A 17672-nucleotide genomic window follows, 5' to 3' on the forward strand; every position below is an offset into this window, starting at 1 on the left:
CCTCTTGCGGCTTGCCACAGCATGCAAGACCGAGGATTCCCGAAGAGCAAAAAGGAGCAAATCACGGAATTCTCGGTAACGTTCGGCCCTTGTTTGAACAAAAGAAATCATTGAAAACTACGAAAGGTGATTACCGAGCTTGTAATGCCCCTATTAACACTTCAAAACCATACCCATTAATGTTTGGCTTCTCTCTTGCCTGTGGTGTTATCTGATACCCGAAATTTTGTGTTTCATCGCCTCATGAATAATTTTTTGGGAAATTTTTAAAGTCTCCTCAGGATCAGAGATGATGTGTGACATTGAGGGCGCCTCATCCTAGGTACCGAGTCAATATTTCAGATCGGCAGCGAGTTGGGACTGCATGTTCGTAGGGTAAAAACGACTTATTACGTAAGAAATGAAAAATATGTCAGTTTCTTTGTATTGTCAACAGCAACAGGTGTCCATGGCCCAAGTAAATCGTATTCTCAAAGTTTTCATTGCAATTTAGGAGGGATTTTTGATAAGTTAAGATAAATATATATCTGCAATGGGAAATTATTGAATGAAAGTGTCTAGAGTGAGTGATGTGTTAGAGCACACAATTTCAAACAGCTTGAACTAGCTACCGATCTGAAATATTGACTCAGTACGTTATACCATCCATTAGAGTATGGTACGCCGTGATGCGGCGCCCTCATACACCACTCACTCTCGACCCGTCTTATAAAATTTTCAAAAAAATTATTCATGAGGCTACGAAACTCCAAATTACGGGTATCAGATAGCATCACAGACAAGATAGAAACATAACAAGAATTGCTATTAGGTCTAGGTGTTATTAGGGGGACTACAAGCTCGGTAATCGTCTCTGGTAGTTTGCAAGGCATTCTTTTGTTCAAACGTACGCCGAAGGTTACCGAGAATTCCGTGATTTGCTCCTTTTTGCTCTTCGGGAATCATCGGCCGCCTCTTGCGGCTTGCCACAGCATGCAAGACCGAGGATTCCCGAAGAGCAAAAAGGAGCAAATCACGGAATTCTCGGTAACGTTCGGCCCTTGTTTGAACAAAAGAAATCATTGAAAACTACGAAAGGTGATTACCGAGCTTGTAATGCCCCTATTAACACTTCAAAACCATACCCGTTAATGTTTGGCTTCTCTCTTGCCTGTGGTGTTATCTGATACCCGAAATTTTGTGTTTCATCGCCTCATGAATAATTTTTTGGGAAATTTTTAAAGTCTCCTCAGGATCAGAGATGATGTGTGACATTGAGGGCGCCTCATCCTAGGTACCGAGTCAATATTTCAGATCGGCAGCGAGTTGGGACTGCATGTTCGTAGAGTAAAAACGACTTATTACGTAAGAAATGAAAAATATGTCAGTTTCTTTGTATTGTCAACAGCAACAGGTGTCCATGGCCCAAGTAAATCGTATTCTCAAAGTTTTCATTGCAATTTAGGATGGATTTTTGATAAGTTAAGATAAATATATATCTGCAATGGGAAATTATTGAATGAAAGTGTCTAGAGTGAGTGATGTGTTAGAGCACACAATTTCAAACAGCTTGAACTAGCTACCGATCTGAAATATTGACTCAGTACGTTATCCCATCCATTAGAGTATGGTACGCCGTGATGCGGCGCCCTCATACACCACTCACTCTCGACCCGTCTTATAAAATTTTCAAAAAAATTATTCATGAGGCTACGAAACTCCAAATTACGGGTATCAGATAGCATCACAGACAAGATAGAAACATAACAAGAATTGCTATTAGGTCTAGGTGTTATTAGGGGGACTACAAGCTCGGTAATCGTCTCTGGTAGTTTGCAAGGCATTCTTTTGTTCAAACGTACGCCGAAGGTTACCGAGAATTCCGTGATTTGCTCCTTTTTGCTCTTCGGGAATCATCGGCCGCCTCTTGCGGCTTGCCACAGCATGCAAGACCGAGGATTCCCGAAGAGCAAAAAGGAGCAAATCACGGAATTCTCGGTAACGTTCGGCCCTTGTTTGAACAAAAGAAATCATTGAAAACTACGAAAGGTGATTACCGAGCTTGTAATGCCCCTATTAACACTTCAAAACCATACCCATTAATGTTTGGCTTCTCTCTTGCCTGTGGTGTTATCTGATACCCGAAATTTTGTGTTTCATCGCCTCATGAATAATTTTTTGGGAAATTTTTAAAGTCTCCTCAGGATCAGAGATGATGTGTGACATTGAGGGCGCCTCATCCTAGGTACCGAGTCAATATTTCAGATCGGCAGCGAGTTGGGACTGCATGTTCGTAGGGTAAAAACGACTTATTACGTAAGAAATGAAAAATATGTCAGTTTCTTTGTATTGTCAACAGCAACAGGTGTCCATGGCCCAAGTAAATCGTATTCTCAAAGTTTTCATTGCAATTTAGGATGGATTTTTGATAAGTTAAGATAAATATATATCTGCAATGGGAAATTATTGAATGAAAGTGTCTAGAGTGAGTGATGTGTTAGAGCACACAATTTCAAACAGCTTGAACTAGCTACCGATCTGAAATATTGACTCAGTACGTTATCCCATCCATTAGAGTATGGTACGCCGTGATGCGGCGCCCTCATACACCACTCACTCTCGACCCGTCTTATAAAATTTTCAAAAAAATTATTCATGAGGCTACGAAACTCCAAATTACGGGTATCAGATAGCATCACAGACAAGATAGAAACATAACAAGAATTGCTATTAGGTCTAGGTGTTATTAGGGGGACTACAAGCTCGGTAATCGTCTCTGGTAGTTTGCAAGGCATTCTTTTGTTCAAACGTACGCCGAAGGTTACCGAGAATTCCGTGATTTGCTCCTTTTTGCTCTTCGGGAATCATCGGCCGCCTCTTGCGGCTTGCCACAGCATGCAAGACCGAGGATTCCCGAAGAGCAAAAAGGAGCAAATCACGGAATTCTCGGTAACGTTCGGCCCTTGTTTGAACAAAAGAAATCATTGAAAACTACGAAAGGTGATTACCGAGCTTGTAATGCCCCTATTAACACTTCAAAACCATACCCATTAATGTTTGGCTTCTCTCTTGCCTGTGGTGTTATCTGATACCCGAAATTTTGTGTTTCATCGCCTCATGAATAATTTTTTGGGAAATTTTTAAAGTCTCCTCAGGATCAGAGATGATGTGTGACATTGAGGGCGCCTCATCCTAGGTACCGAGTCAATATTTCAGATCGGCAGCGAGTTGGGACTGCATGTTCGTAGGGTAAAAACGACTTATTACGTAAGAAATGAAAAATATGTCAGTTTCTTTGTATTGTCAACAGCAACAGGTGTCCATGGCCCAAGTAAATCGTATTCTCAAAGTTTTCATTGCAATTTAGGATGGATTTTTGATAAGTTAAGATAAATATATATCTGCAATGGGAAATTATTGAATGAAAGTGTCTAGAGTGAGTGATGTGTTAGAGCACACAATTTCAAACAGCTTGAACTAGCTACCGATCTGAAATATTGACTCAGTACGTTATCCCATCCATTAGAGTATGGTACGCCGTGATGCGGCGCCCTCATACACCACTCACTCTCGACCCGTCTTATAAAATTTTCAAAAAAATTATTCATGAGGCTACGAAACTCCAAATTACGGGTATCAGATAGCATCACAGACAAGATAGAAACATAACAAGAATTGCTATTAGGTCTAGGTGTTATTAGGGGGACTACAAGCTCGGTAATCGTCTCTGGTAGTTTGCAAGGCATTCTTTTGTTCAAACGTACGCCGAAGGTTACCGAGAATTCCGTGATTTGCTCCTTTTTGCTCTTCGGGAATCATCGGCCGCCTCTTGCGGCTTGCCACAGCATGCAAGACCGAGGATTCCCGAAGAGCAAAAAGGAGCAAATCACGGAATTCTCGGTAACGTTCGGCCCTTGTTTGAACAAAAGAAATCATTGAAAACTACGAAAGGTGATTACCGAGCTTGTAATGCCCCTATTAACACTTCAAAACCATACCCATTAATGTTTGGCTTCTCTCTTGCCTGTGGTGTTATCTGATACCCGAAATTTTGTGTTTCATCGCCTCATGAATAATTTTTTGGGAAATTTTTAAAGTCTCCTCAGGATCAGAGATGATGTGTGACATTGAGGGCGCCTCATCCTAGGTACCGAGTCAATATTTCAGATCGGCAGCGAGTTGGGACTGCATGTTCGTAGGGTAAAAACGACTTATTACGTAAGAAATGAAAAATATGTCAGTTTCTTTGTATTGTCAACAGCAACAGGTGTCCATGGCCCAAGTAAATCGTATTCTCAAAGTTTTCATTGCAATTTAGGAGGGATTTTTGATAAGTTAAGATAAATATATATCTGCAATGGGAAATTATTGAATGAAAGTGTCTAGAGTGAGTGATGTGTTAGAGCACACAATTTCAAACAGCTTGAACTAGCTACCGATCTGAAATATTGACTCAGTACGTTATACCATCCATTAGAGTATGGTACGCCGTGATGCGGCGCCCTCATACACCACTCACTCTCGACCCGTCTTATAAAATTTTCAAAAAAATTATTCATGAGGCTACGAAACTCCAAATTACGGGTATCAGATAGCATCACAGACAAGATAGAAACATAACAAGAATTGCTATTAGGTCTAGGTGTTATTAGGGGGACTACAAGCTCGGTAATCGTCTCTGGTAGTTTGCAAGGCATTCTTTTGTTCAAACGTACGCCGAAGGTTACCGAGAATTCCGTGATTTGCTCCTTTTTGCTCTTCGGGAATCATCGGCCGCCTCTTGCGGCTTGCCACAGCATGCAAGACCGAGGATTCCCGAAGAGCAAAAAGGAGCAAATCACGGAATTCTCGGTAACGTTCGGCCCTTGTTTGAACAAAAGAAATCATTGAAAACTACGAAAGGTGATTACCGAGCTTGTAATGCCCCTATTAACACTTCAAAACCATACCCGTTAATGTTTGGCTTCTCTCTTGCCTGTGGTGTTATCTGATACCCGAAATTTTGTGTTTCATCGCCTCATGAATAATTTTTTGGGAAATTTTTAAAGTCTCCTCAGGATCAGAGATGATGTGTGACATTGAGGGCGCCTCATCCTAGGTACCGAGTCAATATTTCAGATCGGCAGCGAGTTGGGACTGCATGTTCGTAGGGTAAAAACGACTTATTACGTAAGAAATGAAAAATATGTCAGTTTCTTTGTATTGTCAACAGCAACAGGTGTCCATGGCCCAAGTAAATCGTATTCTCAAAGTTTTCATTGCAATTTAGGATGGATTTTTGATAAGTTAAGATAAATATATATCTGCAATGGGAAATTATTGAATGAAAGTGTCTAGAGTGAGTGATGTGTTAGAGCACACAATTTCAAACAGCTTGAACTAGCTACCGATCTGAAATATTGACTCAGTACGTTATACCATCCATTAGAGTATGGTACGCCGTGATGCGGCGCCCTCATACACCACTCACTCTCGACCCGTCTTATAAAATTTTCAAAAAAATTATTCATGAGGCTACGAAACTCCAAATTACGGGTATCAGATAGCATCACAGACAAGATAGAAACATAACAAGAATTGCTATTAGGTCTAGGTGTTATTAGGGGGACTACAAGCTCGGTAATCGTCTCTGGTAGTTTGCAAGGCATTCTTTTGTTCAAACGTACGCCGAAGGTTACCGAGAATTCCGTGATTTGCTCCTTTTTGCTCTTCGGGAATCATCGGCCGCCTCTTGCGGCTTGCCACAGCATGCAAGACCGAGGATTCCCGAAGAGCAAAAAGGAGCAAATCACGGAATTCTCGGTAACGTTCGGCCCTTGTTTGAACAAAAGAAATCATTGAAAACTACGAAAGGTGATTACCGAGCTTGTAATGCCCCTATTAACACTTCAAAACCATACCCGTTAATGTTTGGCTTCTCTCTTGCCTGTGGTGTTATCTGATACCCGAAATTTTGTGTTTCATCGCCTCATGAATAATTTTTTGGGAAATTTTTAAAGTCTCCTCAGGATCAGAGATGATGTGTGACATTGAGGGCGCCTCATCCTAGGTACCGAGTCAATATTTCAGATCGGCAGCGAGTTGGGACTGCATGTTCGTAGGGTAAAAATGACTTATTACGTAAGAAATGAAAAATATGTCAGTTTCTTTGTATTGTCAACAGCAACAGGTGTCCATGGCCCAAGTAAATCGTATTCTCAAAGTTTTCATTGCAATTTAGGAGGGATTTTTGATAAGTTAAGATAAATATATATCTGCAATGGGAAATTATTGAATGAAAGTGTCTAGAGTGAGTGATGTGTTAGAGCACACAATTTCAAACAGCTTGAACTAGCTACCGATCTGAAATATTGACTCAGTACGTTATCCCATCCATTAGAGTATGGTACGCCGTGATGCGGCGCCCTCATACACCACTCACTCTCGACCCGTCTTATAAAATTTTCAAAAAAATTATTCATGAGGCTACGAAACTCCAAATTACGGGTATCAGATAGCATCACAGACAAGATAGAAACATAACAAGAATTGCTATTAGGTCTAGGTGTTATTAGGGGGACTACAAGCTCGGTAATCGTCTCTGGTAGTTTGCAAGGCATTCTTTTGTTCAAACGTACGCCGAAGGTTACCGAGAATTCCGTGATTTGCTCCTTTTTGCTCTTCGGGAATCATCGGCCGCCTCTTGCGGCTTGCCACAGCATGCAAGACCGAGGATTCCCGAAGAGCAAAAAGGAGCAAATCACGGAATTCTCGGTAACGTTCGGCCCTTGTTTGAACAAAAGAAATCATTGAAAACTACGAAAGGTGATTACCGAGCTTGTAATGCCCCTATTAACACTTCAAAACCATACCCGTTAATGTTTGGCTTCTCTCTTGCCTGTGGTGTTATCTGATACCCGAAATTTTGTGTTTCATCGCCTCATGAATAATTTTTTGGGAAATTTTTAAAGTCTCCTCAGGACTAGAGATGATGTGTGACAGTGAGGGCGCCTCATCCTAGGTACCGAGTCAATATTGGCCCAAGTAAATCGTATTTTCAAAGTTTTTATTGCAATTTAGGAGGGATTTTTGATAAGATAAATATGTATCTGCAATGGGAAATTATTCAATGAAAGTGTCTAGAGTGAGTGGTGTGATAGGGCACACAATTTCAAACAGTTTGAACTAACTACCGATCTGAAATATTGACTCAGTACGTTATCCCACCCATTAGAGTATGGTACGCCGTGATGCGGCGCCCTCACACACCACTCACTCTAGACCTGTCTTATAAAATTCTCTTTTTGCTCTTCGGGAAACATCAGTCTTTGCTTTCCACAGCAACAGCAATGATTTCCGAGGAGCAAATCACGGAATCTTTAACCTCCCAAAACAAATTATATTTAAGCCACCATTTATATTCTCAACTTGAAGTTGTATTTACCGACTTTACACATTCACCCAAGACTATAACCTTTATTTTCTGGTTTCATACGAAATGTTGCCTCATGCCCCTGACCTTCATCAATACAGACAAAATGATACAATTAATTTAGTACATATATCATTTTATTGACACGAATTTTCTAAAAATTTCACAAGAGTGTATTTAGTCTGTAAGGTAAACTGTGACAGTGACAGGCACCCTAACATATCAGTCAACCCCTCTCAGAGAGGGAGGAGGCCAGTGTGACACAACATATCTGACAGTCTGAGAGTGTATCATACATTGAACTAGTGGCCAGCACATAAAACAAATACAGTATAATACATAGTGTTTGTATCAAAACCATGGAACACATATATTTGATTGACAGGAAAATTATAAACACATACATTACATATACTTACAATTTTTATTATCAAATATCAAATATCAAATTATGATAAAGATGTAAAAACATGTACAAAAATGAAAACTGCATGGTTTCAACAAAATTCAACTCAAAGGATTTCTAAAAGTTCTGACTAGCTTTCACTCTGTTAACAGAGCATCATCAGGTGAGTAAAACACATGTACAAACACAATATACCAAACTATTTATTTTCCAAGAAATGAATGCTACCATAGTACGCTATGATGTCTTCAATACAGAGAAAGGTAGAACATAAATAACTGATACCTGATACAAGGTGACAATTAACATCTCAAGTACATAAAATTTCTGATTGTTGTAATTATGGAGATAATACAGAATGAACATGCTTCACAATGTAAGACTGACAAACACACTGTCTCCATGGAAACCTAATACTTGGTCTTGTTTAGGGACGGAAGTTGTAAAAATACTTCACAAATATTTAAAAAAATGGAAACACCTTGATATATAATTCACAATGTACAATTGATGAACATATATTGTCACTGTCTCCATGGAAACCTACTACTTGGTCAAGTTTGGGGATGGAAGTTGTAAAAATAGTTTACAAATATTCACTGATAATATCTACAAATCGACAAATGTAGTGTTCCCATGACAACATGATGAATCTGTGTATTTACAATAAAAAGTCTTGCAACATTCATTATTAACATCAAAATTTACATTCCTTCTTAGCCAGGATAAACATCTCTGTTCAAAACGTATCATATTTTACACCTTACTCATTCTACATCTACTTCGCCATCATTACATCTGCAGTACATTTAACTTTATACTCATTATTCCCCAATGTTTTTCTTGTTAAGTCAAGTAAAATACGAGTGACCTAAATAGTCCTTGTCACTGTGAGTTGCTAGACAAGTAGTGACAACCTTTAGGTCATGAGTATTTTCCGGCTGAACGGAGAAAAATATTGGGGAATAATATAATTATACCATCGCCTGTAAAATTTTTCTAAAATCGAGGACAGTTGAGCATTTTGACTCATATTTTTCGAACACAGCAGAACCAATGGCACAGACTTGCGTTGTCGTGACATAAACGTGCATTGTCATAACACAGAACACAGACCCTCCACCCACGAAAGGGTGGAGGGTCTATGCGTAGAACAAGCAAAGTATATATTCCATATTTTTGGTTGAACCTGGCTCATACATGGTATACTAATTGCCTTTTCTCTATTCATGTGTCTTCAACTACACAGCTATGCATTTCTTTGGTGACAGACTATGCTTTCCTTAATCACTATGTCAGATAGTTACACAAATTATAAATTGCAAGGTCTGGGTTTGTCTTGGTACATACTATGTTGAGACTATAAATATGAGTTTCACTGTAAGGTGATAAAGTTGTAAAACTGATAAGCTGGATTTTGGATCCCATTCACAATGTATTTTGTACTTGACTCAAATTGACAAACCAAAATCATCCAATATTAGCATAACCTTCATTTGTTCCAATCATTTAGCAGTAACCCTGAACTTTGACCCTGTAAAGTGTCCCTTTGAACCCTGGGAAACTAAACACAACTGACATAATCAAATGGAATTTTATGTCAATAGAGAACTTATGTTGGCCCTAAACTAGCCTCTATCACTTGGCCTAATTTAACCCACCTCTGGGTCAACTTAAAACTCTTCACATTTGCTTTGTTAAGTCGGGTTAAGAATAGAGTTGTCTTAAGAATTGACACAACTTGTTCAGTATGAACTCCACTAAGAGTATACTATATCACATATGGTAAAACTATTTATATACATATTTACAATTGTAAGATAATATTCTGTAAGTATCCCTCATTAACTATCTATACAAGATATAAACATTATAAGTTTTGTCGTTTGTAAATATATCAGTCGTCAGTACAAAGTATACAATGGAATGAATTCATCTATTCTGATAACAATAGCTAAGACATACTACTGACATAAATCCCACCCCATCCCATCCTGTCCCACCCCATCCAATCCCAGGGGTGAACAAATCCACTGGTCCTGGGTCCGAAACTAACAGGTTTTTTTTTGGCCGACCACACAAATTTTACTTTGTCTGGTCCATCGGACCAGTACCTAACGATGTTAAAAAGTCGTCTGAATATAAATTCATCGGTAAGATTTAATGTTTCACATTAGTGGGACCTTGGACCACTAATTCTTTCACAGCAGGACCATTGGATTTTTTAAGGCACTGGTCCAGGACCATCAGTTCACAAAATGATTTGTTCACCCTCCCCCCCCCCCCCCCCCCACACACACACACTAATCCTGCTATATCTGATGATAAAATTTAGCTCTCCCAAGGTAAATCTATTAAAGGTTCAGTCTACAATGTACTAATAAGACAGGGGGGCATCAACCCCACCTCCCTCCCCCTAATTTACAATAGGAAGATCAGCGTGTCCCTTGAGGTTAATGAAAACTAATTTCTAAGCCATGATAACAATAGTTCAACTCACAAGTAAAGGTACATGAAATCTGACTTGATATCATCAACATACTAGCTTCTGATTGGTTGCCAAGTCAAATCTGACTTGATATCATCAACATACTAGCTTCTGATTGGTTATCAGGTGAAATCTGACTTGATATCATCAACATACTAGCTTCTGATTGGTTGTCAGGTCAAATCTGACTTGAAATCATCAACATACTAGCTTCTGATTGGTTGTCAGGTCAAATCTGACTTGAAATCATCAACATACTAGCTTCTGATTGGTTGTCAGGTCAAATCTGACTTGATATCATCAACATACTAGCTTCTGATTGGTTGTCAGGTCAAATCTGACTTGATATCATCAACATACTAGCTTCTGATTGGTTGCCAGGTCAAATCTGACTTGATATCATGAACACAGTTGCAAAGTTTCAGTATTTTAACTACTAAATGCCAGTTTCAAGTAACTTCAGTTTCTAGATGTGCCAGAGACAGGAACAACATTTAACAGGTTCATAACACATGCCCGTTCTTGTTCTTCGACTTAGGACAACATTTGGCCAGAAGTAGTTGACTAACCAGAATGGTAGCATGACAGCAACAAAGACTGATGGAAAAAAACAAAATGAATATGAATGAATATGTGTTTTATTGTCATATAAAATGTTATATATATACTGGTACATATACAATGACATGTGTATTGATTATTAATTGATTGTTAAAATGTACATGATTGTCACAAAATGATGAAAAAGTGTGCTAAAAGTACTGTAAACCCATAACTCACTTATATCACTCACTATGCTAAAAGTACTGTAAACCCATAACTCACTTATATCACTCACTACGCTAAAAATACTGTAAACCCCCTAACTCACTTATATCACTCACTACGCTAAAAGTACTGTAAACCTCCTAACTCACTTATATCACTCACTACGCTAAAAATACTGTAAACCCCCTAACTCACTTATATCACTCACTACGCTAAAAGTACTGTAAACCTCCTAACTCACTTATATCACTCACTATGCTAAAAGTACTGTAAACCCCATAACTCACTTATATCACTCACTACACTAAAAGTACTGTAAACCCCATAACTCACTTATATCACTCACTATGCTAAAAGTACTGTAAACCCCATAACTCACTTATATCACTCACTATGCTAAAAGTACTGTAAACCCCATAACTCACTTATATCACTCACTATGCTAAAAGTACTGTAAACCCCATAACTCACTTATATCACTCATTATGCTAAAAGTACTGTAAACCCCATAATTCACTTATATCACTCACTATGCTAAAAGTACTGTAAACCCCATAACTCACTTATATCACTCACTATGCTAAAAGTACTGTAAACCCCCTAACTCACTTATATCACTCACTATGCTAAAAGTACTGTAAACCCCATAACTCACTTATATCACTCACTATGCTAAAAGTACTGTAAACCCCATAACTCACTTATATCACTCATTATGCTAAAAGTACTGTAAACCCCATAATTCACTTATATCACTCACTATGCTAAAAGTACTGTAAACCCCATAACTCACTTATATCACTCACTATGCTAAAAGTACTGTAAACCCCCTAACTCACTTATATCACTCACTATGCTAAAAGTACTGTAAACCCCATAACTCACTTATATCACTCACTATGCTAAAAGTACTGTAAACCCCATAACTCACTTATATCACTCACTACGCTAAAAGTACTGTAAACCCCCTAACTCACTTATATCACTCACTATGCTAAAAGTACTGTAAACCCCATAACTCACTTATATCACTCACTATGCTAAAAGTACTGTAAACCCCATAACTCACTTATATCACTCACTACACTAAAAGTACTGTAAACCCCATAACTCACTTATATCACTCACTATGCTAAAAGTACTGTAAACCCCATAACTCACTTATATCACTCACTACGCTAAAAGTACTGTAAACCTCCTAACTCACTTATATCACTCACTATGCTAAAAGTACTGTAAACCCCATAACTCACTTATATCACTCACTACGCTAAAAGTACGGTAAACCCCATAACTCACTTATATCACTCACTACGCTAAAAGTACTGTAAACCCCCTAACTCACTTATATCACTCACTACGCTAAAAGTACTGTAAACCCCATAACTCACTTATATCACTCACTATGCTAAAAGTACTGTAAACCCCCTAACTCACTTATATCACTCATTATGCTAAAAGTACTGTAAACCCCCTAACTCACTTATCACTCACTACACTAAAAGTACTGTAACCCCCCTAACTTACTTATATAACTCACTGTGCTAAAACTACCATAAACCCCCTAACTCACTTATATCAATGTGCTAAAAGTACTATGTAACAATACTACTTACCCATTGAAAGAACGCTCAACACCATAACTGCCAGTGACAAATAGTACAACTCTGCCGAGTAGACCACCTGAAACATAACATATTAAAGTAGATATCAGAGCTATGATTGTCTGCGAAGTGTTGACAGCCAGATTCTTGGTTAGAATTAAAATGCGGTATATGAGAATTCAGTCACTATATTCCATCAATAGAGGGCGCACTATACTTGAAATAAATTGATTGATCTACAACCACTGATCACAATTATTGTATTTTGTCAAGAGAGAGCACACTATACATGTACTTGCAAGGAATGTCATCACCATGGGTAAGTTCAGGATAAAAACCATTTGCAATCAATTATCTAGACTGTCCACAGAGCTGATCTGTGAGTACACTATCTGCCATGGTAGCAGAGAGCTGGTGTAGTCACAGATCCAGTGGTATGGACAGTCTGGCTAATGAATCATAAATGGTTTTTATCCTGAATGCGACTCATGACCATTGATCTACAACAACCGTTTGTCAATAGAGGGCGCACTCCAGGAACTGACTGCTATACCCAAAGAATTCTTTACAACATTTGTTAACACAGTTAAAAACAACCCTAAATCTGAATATTCATCATGGCCACCCTTCATTGTCAATAGAGGGCACACTACACTGTCTATCCCCAACTGGCTATCAGCATGTATTCAAATAGTCTAGAGTCTATCTATCTAGCTCAACGAGGTGCTGAGATGAAATTTCAAACTCAAATGAAGCCACTTACACAGTCATGAATATCATGTCTTTGTTAATCAATCACAAAATTCTAACCAATGATAAATCAGTGTTTATTGGGTCAGTTTTATGACGTCCAAATATGGTCTATTTGTCAGATCAGGACATTACTTAATGCACTGTGTACATCGTTCTAACAGTTGACATTCACTCATTTGCATAAACAATGTTTGGTTCATATCTCATTAAGCTGGAGGGGGTAAAGGGAGATTTTGAGATTCAAAGCAGGAGGAGGTATCTAGACTAGTATTCAAAGACAATATCACTTACACAGTCTTGTGCTTGAGCTGTGAGTATTGTGTACACCAATCCAAATATTAATGAGACTATACCAAAAATATGGAAGGCTATTTTCAGCTCAAACGGCACCGGATCCATCAGAGAGAATAGGAATGAGAAACCTGCAAATAATACAGAAAGACTCATCTATTATCATTTTGTCAAACAACATAAATTACTCTCTTCTCTGGTATAGTGCTTCTTTATTTAAAACAGTAGAAATACAATAACTGACCAATAAGTTTATGATGTCTGTACATATATAGAATGTTCTTATCATGGTGACCAATCAGAATACTGTACTTATATGAATGGAATGTTCAAATGATGGTGACCTATCAGAATACTGTCTGTACATGAATGGAATGTACTACATCATAGTGACCAATCAGAATACTGTACTTATATGAATGGAATGTTCTAATGATGGTGACCAATCAGAGTACTGTCTGTACATGAATGGAATGTACTACATCATAGTGACCAATCAGAATATTGCATTGCATCCATGCACTTATATAATGTTATGACCAAAACCTAAAACACCCAAGTACTTTGATAGTGTACATGTATATGCCAGTAAACAACTGGTATTTATTACAAGCAAAGATCAAAATATAAATCAACTTACCAATCATACAAAATGTGAAGACAATGCCAACAATAAGAAGTTCAAAGAGATGCTGACCACAAAATCTAGTGCTATGGTCCCTGCAATGTAATCAGATATAATGGTTACTGTGGGATAGAAATCACAAAATCTAGTGCTATGGTATATAGTGCTATAAATTATAATGATGGACAATCCATGTACCTCTACACCTTAACTCAGCTGTTACTTACCCCTACACCTTAACTCAGCTGTTACTTACCCTTACACCTCACCTCAGCTTACTTACCCCTACACCTTAACTCAGCTGTTACTTACCCCTACACCTTAACTCAGCTGTTGCATACAGCAGTGAAACAATGTAAAACCTGGGCCCAGGGGTAAAAAGAGTTCCCTACTCAATTTAAGCTGCAAATATTTCATGAGTCCTACCTTACCTCGTCAACACAAAGATCTAAGTGACTTACCAGTAGTCTTAACTTGTTAACACAGAGAACTGCGGAAGTAATACGACATTAGTGTCCTAGCTTATCTTGTTAACACAAACAACTGTGGTAGTAATATGGTAAGTGTCCTAGCTTACCTTGTCAACACAAAAAACTGTGGTAGTAATAAGGCAACTGTAAATATCAACAAAATCAGGCGTCTGCAAGATGATAAAGTAAGAGAAATTATTAAAATCCAAAAAGGACTGTGATGTCATATAAAATTGATGAGTTTCTACTAAAGGAATAAAATAAGGTAATGTTATTGAGAAATCAATACATGTAGGATAGGTAAACTTGTCGCAGTAAGATACCTGTACAGATATGTATAGATGGAGAACTAGTTACAATGTGCATCAACACTGGCACCCTCAGTGGAAAAAACAATTTGAGATGTCCTTACTGTAAATGGTAGCCTTCTTGCTTCTGGTGAACTATTGCATCTATGATGGTTCTCGTAGTAGTAATATATTGATACATACAGCTATAAATACAGTAGACCCTCGACAAGTCATAGGTCAAAAGTCATAGGTCATAGTTCCATTGGAACAACTGGGACTTATCAAGGGTTGATCAAGTTAGAGATGTGTGATTTATCAATGGTCCACTCTTTACACAAATTACATTTAACATTTAACATTTAACATTTATTTCATTTCTAAAGCACTTCCTCTATTTAAAAGAAAATATTCAAAAGCGCTGCACAATAAGTTAAATATACAGTACTTACATTTTTAGTCGGTTATTTTTAGGAAACCATCGTACAAGGTGAAAGATAGCATGTGCATAGTAGTACCACCACATCTTGTTATCTGTAATCAATGTATTATATGATATTATAATATACCTAGTGATAATACTGTGCAATGATTCGCTAGAATCAGTCACATGATAGGAAAATAGAATGACTTTCCCTAGGGAACCATCAACTATTACATGGTCACGTGACCACCGCGAGTTCACAGCAGGTCGAAATGGCGGTTTCTGACGATGTCATCTGCCACCGCCAGTTCACAGCATGAGGTATATTATAAAACACATATTGCCTGGCCTATATTCGGGCTATAGCACTCGTTCATTACCCCCTCGTGACTGTGAGTTACCAGAATCGCATGCTATTTCCCGAGGCCTTCGGCCTCGGGAAATAGCATGTGACTCTGGTAACTCACAGTCCCTCAGGTGTAATAAATGGGTGCTATAGCCCTCATGGCCAGGCAATATGTGTTCACTATGAATGCTTTTGTGTTCCAGCTGAAACCATCATGCTGAAACTGACATCAACTTAAAATGACAAGATAAAACTGTTCTTCCAATCTGTAATGACTGTACAGCTGATAGGAAGAAATAAACAACACAGAGACCATTTGGAAAACAATGGAAAACCTGAACTAGGTTGTGAAAATTCACATCATTCCATTAAAAATGGAATTCTGGCATTGCTTATGATATTGTTTCACATTCCACTGTTGTATGCAATTTATCACCAACATTCTCGACAGTACACATTGTGAACAATCTTTCGTGGGGAGGGGTAAGGTATCTTGGAGAATGAGATGAGGTGAAGGAAGCTCTGAGCTTGGTAAGTCTATATTTTCAGCAGTGAGTGGACACTGTTTTTCACGTATTGCTCTGGATGTTTTTACTGAGGGTTCATACACAGCTTGGCAGACGAAAAAAAAAGTCTGTTTGCAACCCACTTATCATGTAAATGACTGACTAACACCTTACTTACGTCAAACGTGAAAGAATGTAAACAATACGAAATTAAACAATAAACACTGGTCACCAACGCTCGACAGTGTCGTTAACTTCGATTCCCATGACACAAGACTCTTGTATACACTGTACATTTACACATGCAGCTTTCTGAAATATCCGAGATCAGTTAGATTACCTCGAAACGATGTGATAATACCGAGGTAACGTAGGATCTGGAATGAGCAATGTTGTACGAACGTACAAAATCGTGTACACACACAACCCGAGTTTTCTTCAAGACGAGTCTTATTCAACAGGTCTCTTTGATTCAACCGACGATCAAAGCAACAATCCACTCAATAAAGACGCTAATTATTATGCTACTGGGAACCTCTTGTTTTCTAGATTATGGATACCAACCACAAATCGATGAATTTTCCCTGTAATCATAAGAACTTACCTTATTACTTTTGCACGAAAGTTGGACGGAAGAACGCAAAATACACTCACACTGACGTCAATGATAATAATGGCACTACGCACATTTCACAGCGCAGGGTAATTCCATTTCGCAAAGAGCTACAGGTGAGCAGTCTCCATGTCTGTACTTGGAGAGATGTCGTCTTCTGAGCAAAGTAGTTGCATGAGGTGGGACTTGAACTGGCGACGTGAACCCTAAAGTCCGAATTTCAACCAAATAGAACTAGAGGTACGGTACACTGATCCATATCTTCGTGGAGTCAGTCAGCGCCGTGAACAAGCTACGTCCACCCGGAGACGTCTTGAAACATGTTGGTATCGCCCTCTATCGTGATACAGGTACCATTGACTTGGTATGGGACTTCAACTTCTTCAAATGTATTTGAGTTTAGTATTAATTTTAGTTTTGTAAAGAAAAATGTCCTCAACATTTTAACTATTTTCATAGTTACTACAACTATAGTAGTCTCCTAAGGCAGGCTTCTACACGTTAAATTTTGTTTTGTTATTGCAATCTTGGACTACGTCAGGTTATCATGTCATACAACTAGAACACAGTTGTGCTTTTACATAAAAAAATATTTTATTCAAATAAAGACTGAAGTCTGGAAACTTAAGCAAGTCTACATCACGGGGTATACATTGACTTGAAGTTGAGCATGGCATGCAAGTTTTATACTTCAATTATCT

General features: G+C 38.3%; 1 protein-coding gene across 2 annotated transcripts; it reads right to left on the reverse strand.

Annotated features, from left to right (window-relative positions):
• Window positions 1–10089: 10089 nt before the first annotated feature.
• On the reverse strand, window positions 10090–17019 carry LOC144451429 (uncharacterized). 2 transcript variants are annotated; one of them, XM_078142265.1, is made up of 7 exons: window positions 16963–17019; window positions 15535–15616; window positions 14903–14965; window positions 14341–14420; window positions 13701–13831; window positions 12669–12735; window positions 10090–10881 (listed from the first exon to the last, which is right to left on the reverse strand). In XM_078142265.1, exons 2-7 carry the CDS (start codon window positions 15606–15608, stop codon window positions 10751–10753), a joined length of 546 nt encoding a protein of 181 aa, XP_077998391.1. In that variant the 5' UTR covers window positions 15609–15616; window positions 16963–17019; the 3' UTR covers window positions 10090–10750. The 2 variants fall into 2 exon arrangements, with proteins under 2 accessions (XP_077998391.1, XP_077998392.1); XM_078142266.1 differs by lacking the exon at window positions 16963–17019 and adding an exon at window positions 16537–16932.
• Window positions 17020–17672: the final 653 nt, after the last annotated feature.

The sequence above is a fragment of the Glandiceps talaboti genome, chromosome 21, assembly GCF_964340395.1.
Source record: "Glandiceps talaboti chromosome 21, keGlaTala1.1, whole genome shotgun sequence".
NCBI classification, from domain to species: Eukaryota; Metazoa; Hemichordata; class Enteropneusta; family Spengelidae; genus Glandiceps; species Glandiceps talaboti.

Excerpts from the sequence above, each read along its gene's own strand:
- LOC144451429 (XM_078142265.1), bottom strand. The coding sequence starts at position 15,608 with ATGTGGTGGTACTACTATGCACATGCTATCTTTCACCTTGTACGATGG. Across the intron at positions 14,421-14,902 it reads CAGTTTTTTGTGTTGACAAG|GGACCATAGCACTAGATTTT; the intron begins GTAAGCTAGGAC and ends ATTACATTGCAG. Across the intron at positions 13,832-14,340 it reads CTTCACATTTTGTATGATTG|GTTTCTCATTCCTATTCTCT; the intron begins GTAAGTTGATTT and ends TATTATTTGCAG.